Source organism: Pelecanus crispus, chromosome 1, assembly GCF_030463565.1.
Source record: "Pelecanus crispus isolate bPelCri1 chromosome 1, bPelCri1.pri, whole genome shotgun sequence".
NCBI lineage: Eukaryota > Metazoa > Chordata > Aves > Pelecaniformes > Pelecanidae > Pelecanus > Pelecanus crispus.
The window spans coordinates 226,047,622-226,071,292 of NC_134643.1; the positions used below are offsets into that span (position 1 = coordinate 226,047,622).

The 23,671-nt window shown below is 42.0% G+C and overlaps 1 protein-coding gene across 1 annotated transcript in view; it reads left to right on the forward strand.

The window, feature by feature from the left end:
• Positions 1 to 23,671, forward strand: part of PGM2L1 (phosphoglucomutase 2 like 1) — a 46,453-nt gene that overhangs the window by 11,952 nt on the left and 10,830 nt on the right. The window contains exons 2-7 of the mRNA XM_075727074.1: positions 8,101 to 8,268; positions 17,164 to 17,270; positions 19,483 to 19,567; positions 20,560 to 20,643; positions 22,254 to 22,447; positions 23,410 to 23,599. Of these exons, the coding sequence (XP_075583189.1) occupies positions 8,101 to 8,268; positions 17,164 to 17,270; positions 19,483 to 19,567; positions 20,560 to 20,643; positions 22,254 to 22,447; positions 23,410 to 23,599 (828 nt within the window). The remainder of the gene's footprint in view (positions 1 to 8,100; positions 8,269 to 17,163; positions 17,271 to 19,482; positions 19,568 to 20,559; positions 20,644 to 22,253; positions 22,448 to 23,409; positions 23,600 to 23,671) is intronic.

Below are 23,671 nucleotides of genomic sequence, written 5' to 3' on the forward strand. Positions count from 1 at the left end.
AAAAACCAAAATCTGGCTGGCAAAGCTTGATGCACTTAATTTGTGGCTGTCAAATTTGCTGAATTCTAAGCAAATTTGAGACTTTTTTTTTTTCCTCTTCTTCTAGCCTACATATGCAAAGAGCATCTGCAAAACAAAAAATGATTGCTATGAGAGTTGTAAACTGCCACTTATTTGGCAGGATATTAGCTTTGAAACCTAACTCTGGCAGTAAGTACACATTATTAACATGATTGGGAGTGAAAGAACCAGTAAGAAATACTCAGCTAATAATGCCCTTGTACTTTAATTCTCCAGTTGTTTCAGATTATGTATCCTGATGAGCTACAAAAAAAGTGTAATTCTGTCTCAGTAGGCAACTGTGCAGTACATGGAAAACTGAAGATGAAGCAGCATAACACTGAATTCAGCAGAGAATGTATTTTTTTGTTTAATAAAACCTCAAGCCTTTCTTAAACATGTTGCTGCTGCAGAGTCTCAACTGCTGCATGGAACTGCTGCAGGATATGACCCCACAGTTCTGCCCTACATCTGATTGTTGTGGTAAATTTTTATAAGTAGTTGTTTAAAGTGTATCTCGCATCCCCAGCAGGCTCATCCCCCTTCCTCTTCTTAAAAGTCATTATAACCACTTCAAAATTGAACTCCACGGGACCGCTACTATAGGTTATGTAAAGTTCTTGACTGAGAACTGAAGTCAGAAACAACACAGGTAACTTGCAAAAATTATGAGGAAGTAGTACTGCCTTTCTGGAGATGGCATGTATATATATTAGTGTAATAATTTTATAGGAAAAAATAATGCAGAACTTTTATTCTGGTGCTCATGTAAGTGCAGAACTATATTCAGACTCTTACCCATGCAGCAGCCCGTCTGTCTTTGTCCCAAATGTTTCTTGTTTCCATTTCTTTGTGACAGTGAATCTGAAGTACTGAAGGGGAGGTTCTGGTAGTCTCATTCTCTCTCCTCCTCGCTTGTTAGTAATGCAAACCCCTGCTCTCCGTGAGAATGAGAGGACTCCCTGAATGTACTTGGTAGAGTCCCCTTGAAATGGGATAGGAAAACACTGCCTGACCTCTGGTTGCTCTTTACTTCCCATGTATCAAATGGCAAGCCTCAAAGCTACTTAAAAATTAAGAAAGCTTCACAAATTTACATCTTAAAATGGTAGATTAATGTCTCTGAGGGCACTCACATCACGTTTGTAGGTGCTGCCAGATTGGGAAGTAGACAGTTGAGGACAGAGCTGCTATTCCGGGGGAAGTAGACGGGCTGGGGGAATGGACCAGCAGGGACATCAAGTTACATTCAATGAGGACAGGCTGCACTTGAGAAAGAGGAATGCCCTGTGGCAGTGCAAGCCGGGGCTCGGCTCTGCTGAAAAGGCCCTGGGAGTCTCTGTAGGCAGCATGCTGAGCAGGAGCCAGCGGCAGCATCCTGGGCCATTGTGGGGAAGGAATTATCTCCCTTTACTCAACACTTGTTAGCCTGCATCCAGATACCATGTCTGGTTTTGAGCACCCCAGTATGAGATAGGTATTGACAAAGTGGTGCAAGTTCAGCAGAGGGGCTCCAAGGTGGTTGGAGGCTGGAGCGCTCGCCCTGTGAGGTGAGGCTGAGGCCAACCCCACCCTGGGCTGCATCCTCAGCAGCGTGGCCAGCAGGTTGAGGGAGGGGATTCTGCCCCTCTGCTCCGCTCTGGGCAGACCCCACCTGCAGCCCTGCGTCCAGCTCTGGGGTCCGCAGCACAAGGAGGACACGGAGCTGTTGGAGCGGGTCCAGAGGAGGCCACCAAAATGATCCGAGGGCTGGAGCCCCTCTGCTCCGAGGCCAGGCTGGGGGAGTTGGGGTTGTTCAGCCTGGAGAGGAGAAGGCACCGGGGAGACCTTAGTGCGGCCTTGCAGTGCTGAAAGGGGGCCCATAGGAAGGGTGGGGGCAATCTTTTTAGCAAGGCCTGTTGTGACAGGACAAGGAGTAATGGATTTAAACTAAAGAAGAATAGATTTAGACTAGACATAAGGAAGAAATCTTTTACAGTGAGGGTGGTGAGGCACTGGCACAGGTTGCCCAGAGAGGTGGTCGATGCCCCATCCCTGGCAACATCCCAGGCCAGGTTGGACGGGGCTCTGAGCACCCTGGTCTGGTTAAAGCTGTCCCTGCTCACTGTAGGGGGTTGGGCTGGGTGATCTCTAAAGGTCCCTTCCAACCCAAAGCATTCCATGATTCTATGAATTGGTGCTGATTTTCCTACTTATCCTTTCTGTGCTGCACTAAGGGGAGAGCTACAGTCAGAAACCCAGCTCTAGCCCAGTCACCAGCCAGAGGCACCTCTTTCCTTCCCTGTCCCTTTTCTGGCCCCAACAGCCTACATTCAGGTGGTGCAAGCCTCTCCTTCCAGGGCCCTCCTCACCACTGTCACCTTATCTGTCGCCTCCTTGCACGCTGCTGGCAGTGGCCAGGACCCTTTCCCCGCCCGGACCAGGAGGAATAGCATCTGTTGCTTCTTGATTGCTGCCTTGTCCTGCCTCCTGACCTATATATATAGTGTGCGTGGTTGCAAGGGGTAGGGCCCTATGGCGTGGTGGCCGCTTGTCAGATGCTGGCAGCAGATGTCCCCTCCATCCCTGTGTGCTCGGAGGATGTGGGTCTGTGGGTGGGTCTCGCCTCCAGCCCCAAAGGTGCCCTCTTCCCTGCCCTCTTTGCCTTTGGGAGGTTGGTCCCTGTGGGTTTGAAGGCCCATGCTCTCTGCCAGATGCTTTTTTCCACCAGTAAGTAATCCTCTGAAAGCCAGTAGCAGCGTGGGGCTTGAGGTTTTGAAGGGTCCATCTCTCCCTTCCTTAGGGACAGTCAGTGCTGCTCCTGCCGGACATCCTGCCTGGCGCTGAGCGCAGGCCTGTGCACACGCATTCCTATCGCCCCAGGCAGACCCTGCCAAAGCCACGGGTCCAAAATGGACTTGGCTGCTTTTTTTTCCCCCTTCCCTGACTGCTTTCTAGTGTGGGATAGCAACCTCAGCCTGCTTACTGGGATATTCCCTGCTCAGCTTCACAGTGCAGTGAGGGAGAAACCAGCATCTGGCCAGTCAGCCCCTGAACCCCTTGGGGTATCCGTACCAGACGAGTCAACCGGTGCTTCTGGAGCAGCTGGGGGACCCTAGGAAAGTCACGTTGGTGGGGTAGGGCTGCAGGCACGCAGCTCACCACAGCACTTTGCCCTCTGTGCCTCCGACAGCGATGCTGCGCTTGCTGGCGCAGCGGCTGGGGTCCCTACCCGAGCTGCGCTCCCTGAGCTGCTCCGCTTTCCGTGAGTGCTTCAGCTGCTCTTCCAGAAAGTCTTGTTGGCCAGCAGCGCAGAGATTTGGCGTGCTTGGTGGATACTGAAAGAAATGCCGTTTTCATGTCTCTGACATGCATGTACTGCTTGACTTTTGGAAGAAGCGCTAAATTCTGTGGGCTCTTCAAATCACTAAATCCATGAGAAGAATTTGAATTGCTTTGTTAGAGCCATTGGGGACACAAGGATACTTAGAGCGTTGCTTTTATTAAGGAATGACTATTTTTCTATGAAACAGCCTAGTTTATTTCTGCTTAAGACAGGAAGCTTTAGGCAGTCTTGCGTTGTCTTTTTTTTTTTTTAAGGATATTAAAAAATAATGTCCAAACACTGTAGTTGATAATCTCTAAGGCACTTCTCTTTTGCTTACGCTAGGCTTCTGCGTTGCGATTAACGGAGCTTACTGACATACTAATCCAGGCAATGGTTAAGAGCAGGCACTTCTGTTGTCTGACTTTGTGTTTCTGAGCTAATTAAGTTTGGTGCTAACTAAATGCTGCTGCCTTGCTTGGCTTCAGGAGCTTGAGAAATTATTTTCTAAGCAGTGATCTGTTATAGTTGTTCTTGAATACGTCAATGAACTACTTAAAGCTGCTAGTAAGTGCCTCAACTCAGCGTCACGTAATTGCATCCAGAGGTGGGATTGATGATATTTCCTTGGAACTTAGAAATACAATGGGATGCTGCATAGCTTGACTAATCTGATGTACCCTCCTTGTGCCTCTTGCTTCCCATGACAGGAAAGTTAGTGTTGATGGAGAGAGTGACTGTGTGATACTAGTGACTTCAGAAAATACGCTTTGCGTAAAGGCGTGCGAGACTTTCTTCTTCATAATCCTGGTCTCTAATGTTGACGTCTGTTGTGTGTTTTAACGTGACAGCTATCCCGCTTTGAAAAATGAACCTTCATAAGAGCTACCGAGAAACTTTCAGATGTATCGTTTGATTTCATAACTGTAAAGCTAACCAGCAAAAAGCGTGGTTTTTGAGAATTTGCAAGAGGGTTGAACGTCAACAGTGGAAGCTGTCGTTATCTTTTAGCCCCACCTGACTGCAGTGCCTTTTGAAATTCCCAGTTGAGTATGGGAAATGGTGTTCACACCCAAGCAGTATTTAGCTTCTTGCAACGCTGGTGCATAGCCTTTAAAGCTCCAACTCGGAGAAAAACTGGAAAGCGGGAAACAATGAAAAGTGGTAAGGATTGTGCCGCGATGGTTGTGATAACAGCTGTCTTGAGATCAGTCTTCTAGTGCTATTGAACGCGTAGCCCAGAGCGTGAGGCGGATCATAACCACATCTGAACTTATACCAAGTCTTGTAAAATTCCTTCTTTCTGTTGTCCCAGGAGTTTCAGGTCATCTGTGGAAAGCTTTGAGATTTTCCTCTTTAGCTTGTAACTTTCTTTTTCCTCCCTTCTTCTTTTCTGATTGTGGGAAATTTTAGCTAACTGAGAGTGATCTGAGCAAATTAAAATGTTATTTGGACGCTCTTTTGGCTGACTCATTTTTGTTCCCTAGGAAATAAATAAGGTAGCTTCAATCAAAAATGCATGCTAATCTATCTGTAAAATAAATGTTTTTGCTATTGCTTCAGGAAAGTCTTGCCTCAGTTTTGCAAAACTCCAGACCATAAACTGTGTAATGTACTACATGTTATTCTATTCTTGCAGGCAAGCAATACAGCGTATCCTAAAAAGCTATTAAAGATGCTGTGTAATTTAATAACCTTATTTTAAAAGCAAAACTATGTATTGAATTATGATAGTGTGAAATGAGGTTTTCGTGTACTCTTGCCTCAGACTCTTTTCAGATTAGTCATTTGTTTTCTGGTTGACTGCCTGTGAACAGCTAAAAGAGAAGCTTTCACTTCTGGGATTTAATATTTGTTGTGCCTCATTGTTTTTGTTTTATTTTTAGGCCTTTTTTTAGCTGTGTTGTGAGTAATGGCTCACTTTGGTTGCAGAGCCATCTGAAAGCCTAAACAATAATGTCTTGCCTTTCTATTTTAAGGCACAAAGAAATTAAAATTTATTTTAAATTCACATGTCTCATCCTGCTAGTGTTCAAGATCTGTTGTCGAGCAGCGGAAATAGTTTCAGATTTTGAACAACTTTTATTGAATATTTTTTTTCCCTCATGAAAGTTCGTACAGCTCCTATCGTTGTGCTTTTCCCAGCATTTTTCAAATCCTCCTGAAGAACCTCCCTCTCTGCAGAGCATGTTTCCCCGTGCCACAGAGGCTGCCTTGTGGCAGGCAGTGCGGGAGCTGAAGCTGGCTGACCTCTATTTTAAATGTCAGGGGTGCTTCACCCTTGCCTTTCAGATTCCATTTGCCTTTTTTTTTTTTTTTTTTTTTGACCCTTCCTTTGGACCCTGCTCGAAGAACACCGTTTTAGAGAAGCACTTGTGTGCAACACGGTCTGCGTTGTTGGCAAGCCTGGCTGGGTTGCGCTGTGTTTATTATAGCCGTGAAGTGTCTTGTCTAAACTGGATGTCAGTAGACCGGCTGAGTTTCTTGATGACCAAATGAATTTATAAAGCCTTCAAAATCCCTCTGTTATAAAATATGGGTACTTACTCATCCGCTTCTTTCAAAACAGCATCCTGTGGGTGAGTCGCTCCCTGTTAGTACATGTTGTAAAAGGACAGACGTCGATATTCTTCTATCATTGGTTGTCTTTGTCAAACGGGACTCACCTTCTCTCACTTCGCCCCCCCCGGTCTCCCCAGGCATGTCCAGGATAGTGTGGTTGGTATTACCATGACTATCTAATTCTAATTATCATAGGTAATTAATATTAAAGTTTCCCTATTTTGTCCCATTGTTTTCTAGCCTCAATATTAGTTGAGGGTGCAGAATGTCTATGAAGAACAAATTGCGTGTACGTGTGTTTTGTACACTTGGAAGTTCATAGCTTTGATGGTAATGCAAGTTTGGAAAAATAAACTGATTATTGAAGTCTCTCTCTGTTCGTTCAGCATCTTACCCACCCCACTACGTAACATACTGTGCGCTGCATAGGATTGACTTTAAAACATTCATAGGATTGTAGCGTTTCCTACCTTAAAGTAAATACTTGGATTAAACCTTTCAGGGATGTGTGTAATCACTCCCTCAGCTGAATGAGGAATGGTAGTTAATCTATTCTCTATACATAGAAATGAAACGCTTATATTCTTTTGTGAAAGCAATGGCTCTGTTTAAAACGGAGCTGGTTTCAGATCGGAATTGCTCCCTACTGTTCTATATAGCCAAATGTTTTCCTTGTCAGGTGGCCATTCATTTTAGTCATGGCTGTTAGATGATCAAGGCATGGGATGACAACACTTTTAAAAATGTTCTGCCCTGACTTGTCTGGTGTTGGATCCCTTTTGTTGGTACAAGGAGCCATCCTGCACAGATCAGGAACTCCCTGCGTAGGAAATACTGAGATCGTCTTTGCATCTTTGTCCAGATTCTTGCAGTAACGGCAGAGCAGCCGGCAAGCGAGTCCCCGCTGTGATACGCGCTGTGCAAACCGCAGCACCTAACTGCCGGGAGCTTTCAGATGTAATAAGCTCTGCAAGCGTAGGTGAAGTGTGTAACAGTCAGCTGATGGTACCCGAGAGGGACAATGTCTCTGCCTCTTCCATACAAACCATAACACTCTTAATATATCGATATACATCAAAGTAACTGATTTACATAGTATTTTGTTTAAAAATATTTCCTCTGAATAGGTTAGCGGGTGTATATTTTGCTGGGTTTGGGGGCAAATCATAAAACAACTGCTATCTTTGTGTTCTCTAAGAGCAACAATAAAGTAATGTTTCACTGACATGAGGACTGCTTTTGGGAGCAGAATTCTTTTTTCTTCAGAAAGATGCTAGCTCTTAAAGATACATACAGTGACTTCTTTGGGGAATTCTTTGTTTAGTGGCTGTATCACATACTGTGTGTAAAATACGTTTTTTTTTCTGAACTTTTATTGTAGAAATTTGGTTTTAATTCTCTGGGTTTTACTGACAAGACTCTTGAGACCCTCCTAAGTACAGTTAAAAATCTTAAGTTTGGAGAGCAGCGGAAGTGGCTATTAGAGCGATGCATGTGATACTTACCTTCAGGAGTAGGAGTCAAATTTTTTTTTTCTTCAACCCATTCATATCAAGTGTATGTACTGAGCAGGGAAAGTGTCAAAAATGGCTGGGATTCTCTGACAGAGAGAAATACCCATCTTTATTGGAGAGTTTGTGGTAAATAGGGGCTTTGACACCGTACCCACCTCACTAACGATTAATGTAACTTGAAAAGACAAGCTTTATTTTTGGTTTCACAATGTCAGCTTTTGTGCCTGTTTACAGACCTTTCCTGCAGGTGGAGAGGAAGGAAATACTGCTTTGTAGTTAGCATTTTTGTGTGTCTTCCAGCAGCACAGATTGTGAATTAACTTGCGTTACCTGCCATGGAAAAACCTGTTCTAAAGTCTGTGTTCCTCACTTACAGGCTCCATGTAGCTGGAAAGTGCATGAATGACTAGGTAGACACATCAGCGTATCAATGGCAGCAAGAGCTCTTGAATATTTTATAAATCAGGATGATACAGAAGAGAGAATCTGGTAGAAATGAGAGTTACAATGAAGGCTAGTTTGTGCAGACAGGCATTTTATAGGATAGGAAGAACTTGTTGCACTGCAGAGCCAGCAATTATTTAAAATACTGTTTTTAAATGTGTATAGTTCAGATCCTGTTTTCAAGACCTAAATGAAGACCTGAATCTTCTTTTGCAGAACCAAAAAACAAAAGAACAGATTGAAAGCTTGTTACAGAATGGAAAGCATAAAGAGTTACGGGATCGTCTCTGCTGCAGGCTGACCTTTGGGACTGCCGGTCTTCGCTCTGCAATGGGAGCAGGCTTTTGCTACATTAATGATCTTACGGTGATCCAGTCAACACAGGTAAGCCAAATAGTTGCATAGGAGAGAAGCGAATGGTTTCACAATAAACGTTTGGGTCATATAGCGTATCACTGAAATACAACCTGAGGGTGAAACACAGCAGCCATTCAACAGTAGAGTGACAGCATGAAATGTTTAGTGCTGGAAGAAAATAAAGTAGCTTGAACGTTGGACATCCTAGGAGGCAGATTATAATCACTTCCACTGGAATTTGGCCAGCCGTTAAAGTCTATTATACTGCTCTGAAGTTGGAATTCATTAGCTGTCATAAGAACTTCTAGTATTTGTCAAAACCAAATGAAAAACCAGCAAGAAAACCCTAAAGCAAACCCACCCCCAGCCAAACAAGCCTTCTTTTTCATTTGTAGCCAAAGTTATGAATAACTATACAAAAATAGCAGGTTTTACTAAGAAAATGAACAGGAAATAAAATGAAAAAGCAAATGTAGACCGACTCTGAAGAACATCTGTATTGTAAATTGTTTAACTTCTGGGGAATCCTTCCAGTAACACTGGTTGTGTTACCTACAACTGGGTTGGATAGTTGTAGAGAATATTGTGGTTGAGTGCACTGGCATTACTGTAGCTCTGTCTGTAGCTCTTGGCACTTTTTTAAGTAGAGCTGCAGGAAAGTAATTTGAGATACAAACTTAAACTCTCAAACTGCAGATCTTATGTTACGTATCAGAGAGGTCGATGATTCATGATTTATGATTTAATATTTGTGTATTTGGGTTAGAGATATCATTATGGATTTATTTGCTAAGAAAACATTGTAAACAGATGGTGATCTTTTTGAGGACTAGTTCTTTCAAGTTTGGAGTAGAGTATTTTGGGATGGACTTCTTGATTTGGATATAGGCAGGGAGATCTTGGAACTTAGGCGTAGCTCTTGACTGCCATTTTGGTAGTTGTATATTAGTGTTGTCGGAAAGGGTCTGATGGGATGGGTATGCATGTGAGGTAAAGTTTTGGCCAGGGAGGCTTTAGTCCTAATTTTCTGCTCCTCTGTCAGAGATTAGGCTCCACTTGGTGGTGGTGCTGGACGTATGTTAAGGTGGGCACAAAAGCTGGTACGTGGAGTTGAGGAGCTGGATAGAGGCTGCTACGGAGTTATGAATGATATCTGTGCTGTGGTGGGGAAGACTGGTGGCAGAGACTCCTCGCTTCTGACACATCTTTTCCTTGAACCATGTTTTAGGTTCTTTTGACTAGCTGTTTCAGTTGATTAACAACCAGAAATACAATTTTCTGGACTTGTTTCTTCAATATCTTTTACCCTCCTTTTTTCCTCTGTTGATTTTGGTCTTGCATGCCAGAAGAGAGATGGAAAATGATCAGACTCTTCTCCATTTCCCTCCCTGCTTCTCTTTTCAGCAATGTTAATGAGTTGTTTGTGTGTTGATTGTCCGAATAAATCAACCTGTCGATTAATATAAGGCTTCGTTATCTCTGCTTTTCTTTGAAGCGCTGTTTTGTTCAAGGGCAGATGATACATTCTTTCTCAAAGAGCTCAGTCCCCTGCTGTCTCCTTTCTTTCCCCACCTTTTTGATAAACACCTTGCAAAGGAACAGTTGATGTTGATTCAGTTGTTGATGAAAAATGCTCCATACTCCTTTTCTATATTGCTGTCTCATAGTGGATTTGTTCTTAAATTTGCTTATTGTACAGGGTGCTTTTCAGCTGATGTGTTCCTCTATCAATTTTTCCACAAAACAAGTAGATTAAATAACTAATCTTCACAACTAAGCTTCTTAATAAATTAATTCAGAGTACATCTGAAATTGATCTGATATTATCCAGACTTTGAGCACGTGAAGGAAGGGTCTGAAGTTGAACATTGATTTATCTAGGGTTGCAGTCCTGTTAAACTATCATTCCTGACTTTAGTAGTCATTCTTGCACATACTTTGTTATGGTAAATAATAAGCAAAAAGCAGTTGGATTCTTAATTGCAAAATACAGCTTTCTCTCATGCCAGTGAAGGTAGTGGGAGGCAAGGAAAGAGAAGTGTTGAAACCTTTTGAAAACGAATAGCATGAGTCAGAAAATGGATATTCCATATTTCCTTTCCTTATGAACATATACACAGTCCAAACCCATTTGGATTTTATATTAAATATACTTAAACATCTTATCTGTTCCCACCTTTAGTCTTGACTATTGAAAATACAATAAACTGGTGTATGTGTAACCGTTGTTCTTGGAACATCAATAAAAAGTTTTCGTTGTGACAAACCTACTGAATCTTATCTACTCTATCAAGTACTTTTTTATAAGTGGAGCTTCAGCCATATGATAAAAGTGTTTTATTACATGATTTACAAAGGGTTGATGAAATCTGTTATTTAATACTGTGTACTTAAACATTTCAAAGTAGTCGTCTCTTGGCAGGTTAATGCTCTGATACAAGTCCCTTGGTAGACATGACTGAAATAATTTGTTTTCTGTTGGCGCAGGGTGAAGTAGTGTGCTTAAAATTTGGAACAGCTGCGACTTTATTAAGCTGTTTGACATACTGCTAACGTCTGGCTTATACAACTGGAGCCCAAACTTTTGTGGTGAAACCAAATTCCAATAGCTGTTGATACAGGCTTTGAAAAGAAGTCACATGTTGGAGCTCACTGTTAGTGTTTGAAACCCAGCCTTGTATCTGACCATTTTTTCTCTTCAGTTTCAGCGTGGGTCTAACAGAATGTTTTCTTTAGGTTTCTAACCTCTAAACTGGACACAGCTTAGAATGATGCTTCCTTTAATTCTAGCCTTACTGATCTGAATATGCCAGACTCATCTGCTATAAATACTGTAATGATACAAACAAAACTTACTGATGTGGTTGGTACAGGTGGTCTCCACTGATCCAGTGGGAACAGGCTGAAGACATTAAGTAAAAAATAGCTTAAAAACTAGTAGTTTGTTGCCAGTGATGGAATTGTTAAGAGTAACGAAGTTGCTTTAAACAAATCCACTTTTCTTTGAAGCAGAGTAAACATCTTGATAATGCAGAGGAAGTTAATAATAGTCACTTTACTTTTTGGCCTGTGCAGTCTGTTGACTTGAGTTGCTCATGCTCCCAGCGCCTGAACGTTGCATGCTGCCTTTGTGCTTCCAGACTCGTGAAAGCGTGACTGAGCTTGGATCGGCTGACTGATACGCATTCTTGGCAGGAAGTGAAAAGTTTCATTTTGGTCAGCAGGGAATGTGTCTGCAAGTTCGGTTTCACGGGCTTTACCGGTTTCTGAAAGTAACAAACTGGGTTGTATTTATTTGCTCCCTCTGTAGAGCTTCTATTTTCAGTTGTTTATTAAAGCCATGTATCAAGTCAGAAAAAGCAATCTCTGGGAAACAGATTAAAACTTGTTTCTGAAGTAAACTGCATTAGATTTAATCTCTCTGAGTACGCTAGTTTTGGAAGCTAAGGACATTAACAGTTTTGCTGAACCTAATCTGAAAATGGGCAACCCTGTCTCTCTCTCTGTTTGTCCTTACCTGCTACAGGAATAAATGGCCATTCAAAAAAGTAGACTTCAGTGTAATTACAGTAATTCCTTCAATTAAACCTTAGTTAAGTTGCATGCTTAAGCAAATGCTGCATTCTTCATTTGCATGATTATGTTGATACCATGAAAAGTCAGATCCAGAAAGGTACAGAATATCCAGAAGTTGCTTTTGACTTTTCTGAAGACTGTAGGTACGTAACCTGCGCATAAAGCCTAGATTTTTCTGCTCAAGTATGGCTTCTGTCCTGCTGAAACAATTGCTTTTATTAATGGGTAAGTAACCACAATGACAAAACCAGTCATCTCTGCATCGTTGCTGTGAGTTTCCTGTTGCTGCATAAGCAAAGCTAAAGATAATAGTTGACAGGTTTGTTTAGATTGGCTATTAGGAAAAATTCCTTCACGGAAAGGGTTGTCAAGCACTGGAACAGGCTGCCCAGGGAAGTGGTGGAGTCCCCATCCCTGGAGGGGAATGTGTAGATGTGGCGCTTAGGGACATGGTTTAGTGGTGGACTTGGCAGTGCTAGGTTAATGGTTGGACTGGATGATCTTAAAGGTCTTTTCCAACCTAAACAATTCTATGATTCTATGTTTTGAAATACTGGACTTCGTAAAGCTGCTACTATCTCTCTTGATTCATCATCCAAAAATGTTTCCATCCCATTCTTGATACTATCACTTTCATAGAATCATAGAATGCTTTGGGTGGGAAGGGACCTTTAGGGATCACCCAGCCCAACCCCCTGCAGTGAGCAGGGACAGCTTTAACCAGAGCAGGGTGCTCAGAGCCCCGTCCAACCTGGCCTGGGATGTTTCCAGGGATGGGGCCTCCACTGCCTCTCTGGGCAACCTGTGCCAGTGCTTCACCACCCTCACTGTAAAAAATTTCTTTCTTATGTCTAGTCTAAATCTATTCTTCTTTAGTTTAAATCCATTACTCCTGTCCTGTTGCGACAGGACCTTGCTAAAACGATTGCCCCCATCCTTCCTGTAGGCCCCCTTTCAGCACTGCAGGGCCGCACTAAGGTCTCCCCGCAGCCTTCTCTTCTCCAGGCTGAACAACCCCAGCTCCCTCAGCCTGGCCTCGGAGCAGAGGGGCTCCAGCCCTCGGATCATTTTGGTGGCCTCCTCTGGACCCGCTCCAACAGCTCCGTGTCCTCCTTGTGCCGAGGGCCCCAGAGCTGGGCGCAGGGCTGCAGGTGGGGTCTGCCCAGAGCGGAGCAGAGGGGCAGAATCCCCTCCCTCGACTTGCTGGCCATGCTGCTGGGGATGCAGCCCAGGATGGGGTTGGCTTGCTGGGCTGCCAGCGCACATTGCCGGCTCATGTCCAGCTTTTCATCCCCCAGTACCCCCAAGTCCTTCTCCACAGGGCTGTTCTCAATCTCTTCGTCCCCCAACCTGTACTGATACTGGGGGTTGCCCCGTCCCAGGTGCAGGACCCTGCACTTGGCCTTGTTGTACCTCATGAGGTTCACACAGGCCCACCTCTCCAGCTTGTCCAGGTCCCTCTGGATGACATCGCGTCCTCCTGGCATGTGAACCGCACCGCTCAGCTTGGTGTCATCTGCAAACTTGCTGAGGGTGCACTTGATCCCACTGTCTATGTCATTGATGAAGATGTTAAATAGCACTGGTCCCAGTACAGACCCCTGAGGGACCCCACTTGTCACCGGTCTCCATTTGGACATTGAGCCATTTACCACTACTTTCTGGATGCGACCATCCAACCAATTCCTTATCCACTGAACAGTCCACCCATCAAATCTGTGTCTCCCCAGTTTAGAGGGAAGGATGTTGTGGGGCACTCAGTTGAAGGTTTTACAGAAGTCCAGATAGATGACATCTGTATCTCTTCCCTTGTCTACTGATGCAGTCACTCCTTCATAGAAAGCCATGAGGTTGGTCAGGCAGGACTTGCCCTTGGTGAATCTGTGCTGGCTGGCTTCTCTTTTGAAATTGATCCTAAGGGACTGGACATGCAAGAGGATTATTTAAAACATGTCTGTAGAAGTAGACTAGATCTGTCTGTGAATTTTACATAGGGAAATCACCTGAGCTCTGCAGTGGTATAAATATTTGTAATACTTCAGTGCACCTAAAGAGAATTTTGGTTTAGATACACAGAGGCAATTACACATTTGTATGCTGACACTTGCTGATAAGTTATTAATTATCACCAAGTATGTAATGGCAAGATGTTGACTTGGATATCTTCAATTTAGAAGCAGTAGCTATCCCAGGAGAAATTAAATGGGGACACTGTCAAAACCTGAGTGTTGTAAAAAGGAAATAGGAATTCTTTAAATTGAGAAACTTGCTGAAGAAAGGACTTATCCCAAGAGGTGTTGGAGTTACTAACTGCCCTCTGAGAAAGGGAGAAAGGCTCCTGGAAAAAAGTGAAAATGACACTTCCTCTCAGTGTCATTCTTTATTTTTATTTCCTGCCGCTTTACTAAAGGTATTTGGATAGTAAACAAGTCCAGTAGGGCTGGACTAATTTCAGCTGTTGGATCTTTGGCTAAGCTCAAAGTATTTTGTTATATAGCATATCGCATTGTGTCTTAATTTTAAGCAAAACTTTTCCGTGGCAGAAAGTAAAGACATTGCTATTTTTATTCATACAAAATCTTTGATCTCTGTCAAACAGTGAAGCTGGTGTCCTAGGAAAAATCTTGCCTTACCCTTGAGGAGAGCGTTATTTAGATTGTGGTGGCACCCCATAGCTGCCAGAAATGCTCAGGCAGAAATCGCTGGGATGAGGTGTAGGGGGAGAAAGTGCAGAAGATTCAGTTGACTAAAAAGATCAGTATGGGCCCTTTGCAACAAAAATAGATCAGTTCTTCTGTGTTTGTGGAATGAGGGAATGGAAAGCTGGGAGATGTCTAAGGGTGCAGGCATTAGAGCCAAAAAGCCAAACCAGCTATAATGGTTGTCACTGGGAAGTAAGGGGTGAGGAAGAAATTTGATGTGCAGAATCTTAGAGGTGCCAGAGTTGCCAGAAAGTTCAAGAGATGCCTCTGCTCTTGAGGGAGGGCTCCTGGGTGGTAGGTGTGAAATGGAAATCATGAGTAACAGTTTCACACTTGCAAAGAGTGGTTTGTAACATATTGACTTTCTTACATTGGCAGGAGTGTTGTTCTATCTGAACTTACATGGATTCGTGCTGCTTCTGAAAAAGTTTATATGCCACTGTTTGTTTTCTGCTTCTAACTAGTTGTCTAATTTGTCTAATTTGGTCCTGCTTCTTCCATAGATTTTGTCTTTTGTGCAGTTTCTTGATGTTTGAGGAACTAGTTCAGATAAAACTTTGCAGTGTGCTCTGACCTCAAGATACTGCTAAATAAGGGATCTGTTGAAAACAAATCTGCTGTTCATCTTTAGAGATTTACTGTTATTCGATCTGTTCTAATCAAACTTGAACAAGTTTTCCCCATTCCTCTATCTTTTATCTCTTTACAACTGTGAAAGTTCTCAAGTTGTCAGGGTGGTGTGAACATGGTGGTGTATCAACACATTTCAGTTCAGTGTGAAGGTGACTTCAGCTGGTGCCGTGGCACTGCTTCCAGTTCTGTCTGTATTCAGGGATTTTTATTTATTTCAAAGTTTTTCTCTCTCTGTGAATCCCCCTATAGACATGCTATATCTGCAGCTGAAATAGTTCTCTAAAGAGATAGAATCATGGAATCGTTTAGGTTGGAAAAGACCTTTAAGATCATCCAGTCCAACCAGTAACCTACACTACCAAGTCCGCACTAAACCAATCAAGGGTAGACTAGACTAAACCATGTCCCAAAGTGCCACATCTGCCTGTTTTTTGAACACCTCCAGGGATGGGGACTCCCCCACCTCTCTGGGCAGCCTGGTCCAATGCTTGACTACCCTTTCTGTGAAGAAATTTCTCCCAATATCCAATCTAAACCTCCCCTGGTGCAGCTTGAGCCCATTTCCTCTTGTCCTATTGCTAACTACATGGGAGAAGAGACCAACCCCCACCTCACTACAACCTCCTTTCAGGTAGTTGTAGAGAGCAATGATGCCAGTATCCACTTGTTTGTGCTTTGAAGCACATTCTTTGGTGGAAAGGGCAAGAACCATTAAAAAAATTGAGCTCAACTGAATTTCTTGGGTAGCAGTCAGGCTAGCTTTCCAATTGAGAGATTTCTTATTGGTGATATCAAGTCAGATCCGGATAAGAACATTGCAAAGAATTGTACTTAATACTGTGGGGGAAAAAAATCTGTTTAGTTCTAGTACAAAACACCCCCACTCCTTCTATCAAGAGGAAACTTGTACCCTCCTAAGAGGTGCCCTTGTTAGGATGGTCCTGGCTATGGTAAGTTCACAGCGCCGTGCTTTTGTTAGGGAAGGCTACCTTCTGATTGCAGTAAATGGTAGCTTCTGGAAACTTCCCTTAACAATAGTGCTTCCATCTTTTTGGCAAAAACGGCTGATCCATCCTGGGTTGTTTCTGTGATGGATCTCCAGAGGGATTCTAACTGGGAAATGAATGGACCTGAAGGCCATGGGGAAGGCGAAGCTGGAACACTGTGTAATGCGCTATTTCGAAGAGCACCTATCTCCTCCTGTTTTGCAAAGAAGAGGTGGCTGACTGAGGCTGTTTGTTTTTTCTCCTGTGTGTTTCAGTGCATATTCCTCCTCACCCCCAACGTGTCTGAAAAATTTACTCCCTTCATCTGCTCCCCTTTCTCCTCCCTGCACGGGGGGGTCTCCTCTGGTACCTTGCCATTGGAAATGTTCTGCCTTGATGCATTAGAAGGCAGCTTGTATTTGTGTTATTGTATCTGCATAGTATATAAATCGAGGACTTCCATCTGCCTGGAGCAGGTCACTAGTAATGAACTTTCTTGAGTAAGGATGAAGCATCCTTTTAATGCGAATTTAGAACTAACACTTTGGAAGCAGTGCTGAAAAGCTGTCTGACTTGTATTGTGAACACGAGGGTGAAGACTAGCACTGACTAGCACTAGCTTTATGTTGCCTGACTTCATGGACTTTCAAAAAAAAAAAAAAAAAGGATTTTTCTCAACTGGATCTTTAAGGAGATGGTTTGAATACGTAACAGCACAGTACGGATTGAAAACCAAGTGTTTGCTGCTTGAGGATTTTGCTGGCTCGAGCTTTCTGTTCATGCTGTTTGGTCACTTACTGTTGTACCACTGATTTCCCACAACTATTTCTGTTTGCTTTCTTTTTCTGTGGACACTTTGGGGAAAAATAAATATGCTGCTTTTGTGAATATCATTATTGATGTTTTGCTGAGGTGTATTTTGGCTGCAGACATTATCCATCCTATGTGAAAGATTATTTTTAATGTTTGTGTGTGCTGCACTAGAGCTAATTCTTCCCTACCTTTTTTTTTTTTTTTCTTTCCAGGGGATCTACAAGTATCTTGAGAGGTGTTTTTCAGACTTTAAGCAGAGAGGCTTTGTTGTTGGATATGACACACGAGGTCAGGTGACCAGCAACTGCAGCAGTAAGAAGTATGAGTATTGATTACATTTGCAAGACTAGAAATTAAATTGTGCCTTTAAATGCATTCCATTCTATCAGAATATTTTTGTCGTAAACTGCGCACACTCTTTCCCCTCCCTTAGTCCATTTAAATAGTAATGAAGAGAGGCATGGACTAAAGCCTTTATAATACCAGTTGCCAGCAAATATGGAATGTAAGGCTGGTCACTTCACCAAAGAATTTACAGTCTAAATACACAAGAACATTAGGCAGACATTAAGAAGTTGATATGCCCGGAGAGAAATTTGAATGTGAAGGTAAATTCAGAATACTAACATCTAGCTTGAAATCACTAAATATTAATGCACTATTGTTAACGCTGTCGTTCTTTTGTACTACGCATCTGATTTAAGCTTGCTTGGGGGAGAAGAATTCTACGTGCAGCCTACTGTAACCCAGTGTTTTGGTACTCTTATGCTAGTCTGCCATCTCAGTGTATTTCCACATTGGGAATATTTTACCTGGAATGCTTAAAACTTGCAGTGATGCCAAATTGTGCACTTTGCAAGGAAAGGGGAGAGAGGATCTGCAAAAACTGCTTTTTGAATTCTATAAGGACTCCTAATCCCGTGTCATTTGGGGAGCAAAACACATGTTGTAATAGCATGCTTTACAAAAAAGCCAACCCAGTAGCTAATTATTTAGTTAATGAGTAGTTAATTATTGTAGTTAATGTAGTTATTGTAGTTTATTGTTGTAATTAATGGGGGGGTGAAATTTTTGTCAACATTTAATATTCTAGGGATGTAAAAGTTCTTGGTATAATAGAGCAGAGAATCTAGTGACTGTCTTGTAAGAGTTTCTCCATTCCCCTGAAGTCTGCCTCTCCACGCCTTCCTGTCTGGTCTTCAGATACATGTGGCACATTAAAACCCTTATGTCAAAGCCTGGTGGATAAACTCATCTGTTACACTGTGTTTGCAAGACTGTTACGCAAATTGTCTGGGTTATGCACAGCTTAAAAATGTGGAGGTGTAAGAAAAACATTGCTTTTCAGCCACACAAAGCTTGGAATTCAGACTTGATGGCAGCGCAGTCCTAGTGTTCCACATGTCAAAGGAGCAAAGCGGTTCTCAACCACATGTTTCTTTTGTCCCCTTGGGATGACGCACAGTTACAGTAGTGCTAAAATCAAACTGAACCTCCCCAAAAGGGTGTTTTCAATTGGATCAGCGTACTTATCCAGCACTACATGAGCAGGAGTGCCCCTTTCTTAGCACCAGCTCGAGTGCTGAGGGAGATGGCAGACTGTCTGGCTGTATCTTGTAATTAAGTTGACGTAAACCTTGGGTGCACAAGCAAAATTTCAGTAGCTTCAACTACAAGTAGAGCTCTCAAACTCTTTTAAGGAGCTTCAGGTTACATTTGATAGGTGCTATAGTGAAATTCTGAGTAACTGAAATTAGACTACAGCATACTCATCATGGGAGATAAGGAAGCAAGTATTAATGCTTGTCTGTAAAAATGAGTGAGCAAAGCAAACTTACACTATTTAATCTCTCATCTGTTTCGACTCTGAGATTTCCCATTAACTGCTGAGCTGTGTGTACCTGACTTGAAAAGAACAGTTTCATGTCAAACAGTTGCCTGAAAGAGAATGAGTTTCCCTGCTGCTTGAAAGGGAAAGTTTATTATAAAGGCAAGGTTTAAAAACACAGGTGCTCTTACTGTTTCTAAACTTTCTGGAATAAGAGTGTGCTGGTTTGCAGAAGTGTATTTTAGGAATGGATCTGCTTCATGGATATTGTCTGAAGCTGCTGAACAAGGCTGGCAAACAAGCTTTGCTGTGTGGGATACCCAATCCTTTTCCAAACCTGCTGTTGCAGACATCTGGCACTTTAAACTTTCTGGGAGATTGGTTCTGTCCTTGAATGAAGGACAAGCGTCACACCATTAGGTTCTGTATCTTTGTTTTTAATATCACTGGTTTATTTACGTGGTTGACTTGAAGTGCCTTGCGCTCTTCAAGCAATGAATAAAAGCACTGTCTGGGATTCTGCAGCCTGAAAACTGTATTACACTGGCTGTACAAACTGTAGGATACTACTCTTAGTGTAAGCCAAAAAACAATCGAGGGGGTTTAAGAAACAAATGAAATGAAGGTTACAGTCATGCCATATGGCTAGTGGATTGTCGTGGGGAGTTGGGTTGACTGCATATTTTCTTTTTCATGTTGGTAGACTTGCAAAGCTCACTGCAGCAGTCCTACTGGCTAAAGATGTACCTGTGTACTTCTTTTCCACGTACGTCCCTACACCGTTTGTGGTGAGTCATCTTCTCTTTTATATGGTTGAACCATGCAGTTAAGGGAGTATTTGAAAGTTGACTAAAAGTGTGAACTAGCAATTTTCTTCTCAAATTCCATTAGTTAAACAAAAATAGAGGCTGCTTGATACACTTGGCTCTTCAAGGAGGCTGTAACAAGAATGTCGCTGAATTCTTCTGTGTGCAGATAGTCAATAGAATCGCATTTCACCCTAGGCCTCTACGCGAGGACGATAGATTCTATGATAGTTACTGCAGTGCAGGCTTTGCTCTATTTGTTACAGGTGAAGCATTCTGCTATTCTTTTATTCTGTGCTTAAACACCTGGCTGTCATGAGGGTCAAAGATTATGTTTTTGTGTGTGTAAATATATACGCATATATAGGGACTATATGTTTTTAGACTTACATTGCTTAGAGTGGAAGAAATGAAGGATTGCCTCTACTTTTAATACCTCCAAAAATAGAGCTTTTTGTTCTAGTCACAGAAGGTTTTTCTTGCAGGGTTTTAAATCCTTGTTTTCTATTCTGCAAGCTTTTCTAGTGTGTTGTGGATCTTGTTTTGAGGGGAGGACTGAAAGGACTGGATGCTTTTTAGCTGGAAATACCTGTAACTTATTTTTCAGCAAGCCTTTTGGTGAATTCCTTCATTGTGTTTCAACCTGTTTTCTCTTTCTCAAATACTAGAGTAGTCTGAGTGTAGACTTTCTTTTAGTTGGCCAGTTAAAAATTGTGTTTATGTAATTGGTGAATGGAATAACGTTCCTATGCAATGGAATAGAACGAGCTTTCTCTCTGTTGCTAGCTGCAAGAAACAGAACAATGAGCATTCACATACACAATTTTCAAATAAACTGAGACATTAAGAGCCACTTCTCCTGTAGCATCCTATTGCATAACTGTCCTAATAGAATGTTATATATAAATATTATTATATATAGTATAATGTTATGAACTCTTGGGTAAATCAACATTTCTGGGTTTCCTTTGTAGCCCTATGCTGTTCAGCAGCTCAAAGCTGTGGCTGGTGTGATGATCACAGCATCCCACAACCGGAAGGAGGACAATGGGTATAAGGTAAGGCTTGGACTTGAAGTTCGTAGCATGTCACAGCCAGCTGCTTTCCAGTATTACCTGCCTGCTTTTGGTATTTGGCTTCTTCTGGAGCATGCGTGTGCATACATTAGAAGGAGAAATGATTTCAAGTAATTCATCCTTCTGTAACCTGAATTACACAGACTTTCTTCTGCGACTGGAACTTAAGACCACACTGTTTATGTATCTTGAGCACCAGTCTGTTGTGACCTTCTATAGAGTCTAATCAGCAGCTGAAGTAGTGCTTAAGCAATTTATTATGTGTTCACTTCTTAGACTTACAAATGAGTTTAAAACTAGGCTAGAACTTAGGTGAATTAGTCCACACTGTAGATAACTGCTGAAGATGGTGATGGCTTAAGAGTTGATTAATAAAACTTTGTAGTAGTGTGTGGCTCCTGTAATGTTGTTTTTCTGGACATTGAGAGAGAGGTGGGTGGCTTCATTTTGAAAGCTTGGGAACAGTATAACCACCCATAACAGCAAATGCTGCTTATGCAGTATTGTAATGCAGTGTTTCCTTTCTAAACTCTGTAAGAATCTGAACTAAACTCTAAACTTTAACTGAACTTAGCATTCTAGAAGCTTAGTAACAGGTCAGTGAGTAATGGCAATGATAACGAAAACCAGCCTTACTCTGTCTCTGTGGAACAAGTGGTAAAGTACTTCCCCAGCCTTTACTTTTGCTTAGCTATAGCAATGAATAAGAAAATAAGCCACATCAGTTTTCTAGGTGCTTCATTTATCAAGAAGCAATTAAGTTTGTGTCTTCTGATACAAAGCATTTTACTTTTGTTTGGGTATTGTTTTTTCTAGTCTCTCACAAGAATTGTTTTATCTTTCACTATTCACAAGAATTGTTTTATCTTTCATGGCTTCCCCTATGAATTCAGCAGTTTCTGAAGGTTTTGGACAATTTTAACCAAACTTGATAAACCCATAGTTTTGAAGACACTGAGTACCTATGGGTTTCATGAAAGCCAGCAGACAAGATGAGAGACAGATTGGTCTGAGTAGAAAGTCTGCACTGTGAACTCAACCATGCTGTTGGAAACCAACTGTGGGAAAACTGGCATCTAAATAATTCTTTAACAAAGACTTTTTATAGTTCAGGGTTTGATAGTGTTTCCAGCTGAAAGATTACAGTTGTTCAGTTATGGGAAAACATGTACCTTGGCACACTGCTTATCTGTTTTGCTTCAATTTCAAAACCAAGTTGTGTTTCTTTTCCAAAAGGAATGCCAAACTATGTAGAAGGTAATGTTTTTCTTCTGTTGCAGTTTGCACAACGGTCTCAAATGTAAGTGCCCAGTTTCAGTTTCTCACGTCCTGATGATTTCAATTGTAATAGTTGAATACCAGCTTTTTTGCAAATAGATTGTATTGCTGAGTAGCTATCACTACATAACTGAAACAACAAACTGTGATTCCAAATGACTTGAGTTGAACCTTTTGCTCAATTGCCCGATGCTAGCCTTTTCTGTATGACTTCAAGAAGCAGGAAGTATGCGGAATCCTATAGCTAAAAGAATTTATCAGGTTAGTAGTCTTTGTAAATAAACTGTGTCTTGTTTTCCTTGAACTTATACCAGGTTTATTGGGAAAATGGAGCACAGATCACCTCTCCTCATGATAAGGAAATTATAAAATGTATAGAAGAGTGTGTTGAACCATGGAATGGCTCTTGGAATGAGAATCTAGTAGACACCAGTCCCCTTAGACAGGATCCTCTGAAGAAAATCTGTGACTGTTACATGGAGGATCTGAAAAAGATCTGTTACCATAGGTATTGTATGAAACAAAATCTACCTAAATTATGTTTTTAAGTAAGCTCTGGGTTACATGTGGAAAACTGACTGCTGAACAGATAAACTTCAATAATAAAGCATGTGATGCTGCCGTACATAAACATTTTTGATTTGGGTATAGGGATTGGGCTGTCTTCCAAAATTGTAATAGTTTTGGACCTGCCTGTAGTGATTTTTTTTATTGTTGCAAATCGGTGACTTGATTTCTGTCTTTATGGTTCACAGAAGCTGGGTGCTTCACTCTGCCGCAGACATCACTGTCTGCTTGAGGCCATTGCTCTGTGCTCTTCATGGTGGGAATAATTTTTGGCCATGTCCCCATTCTGTCTCGCCCCATCCCTTCTCTGATGTGTCATTAAATTAGATGGTCACCATCATTAGGACTAAACCATATTTCTTGACAATAAAGCAGCCTGCCTTTGGACACTAGGCTACAGTAAAGTGGCCTGATGTGAACTATTTTATGCAAATGCATATGCTCAAAGAGTTCTGAATAAAATGCAGAAATTCAGAGTAAAGGTGAGGTGTACATGCATGGAATAGAGGGGGAGAAGATTAAGTTGAAAGGTTAGGTGGGGCAGAAGACAAGAATAAAAGGAGGAGGATGAATAATGTTGGTAGAGTAGAGCCAGAGTAAGGTCTTCAGGGTGGTGGAAGAGCTCAAGTTTGATGCAGAAATCAACAGTTCATTCTTGGGACACTTTTAGCCAATTCAGCAGAAGGTAAATATCTTGTTTCCCAGGAGGAGAAGTTTTAAACCAGAAATTTCTAGTGAAAGTCCAAATGAGCACTTTTCACTCATTCCTCCTTTGAAATTAATGCAGAAATCAACAGGAGAGTACAAAGTGTAATTGTGGGGTTTTTTTTGCTTTGCTTTCCCATGTGAAAGTAGTCATGTTAAATAACTAAAATCTTCCTGAAATTCTTCTTTTCTTCTCAGGGAGCTAAACATGCAAACAAATTTGAAGTTTGTTCATACCTCTTTCCATGGAGTTGGACACGACTATGTGCAGTTGGCTTTCAAAGCATTTGGCTTTCAGCCCCCCATTCCAGTACCTGAACAAAAAGATCCAGATCCAGACTTCTCTACTGTCAAATGCCCAAATCCTGAAGAAGGAGAATCTGTGCTGGTATTTTTTTTCTACTTCATCAGATTTCTATGAGCTTTCCTCTGTTTGGATATGATACTGTGTTGAAAAACA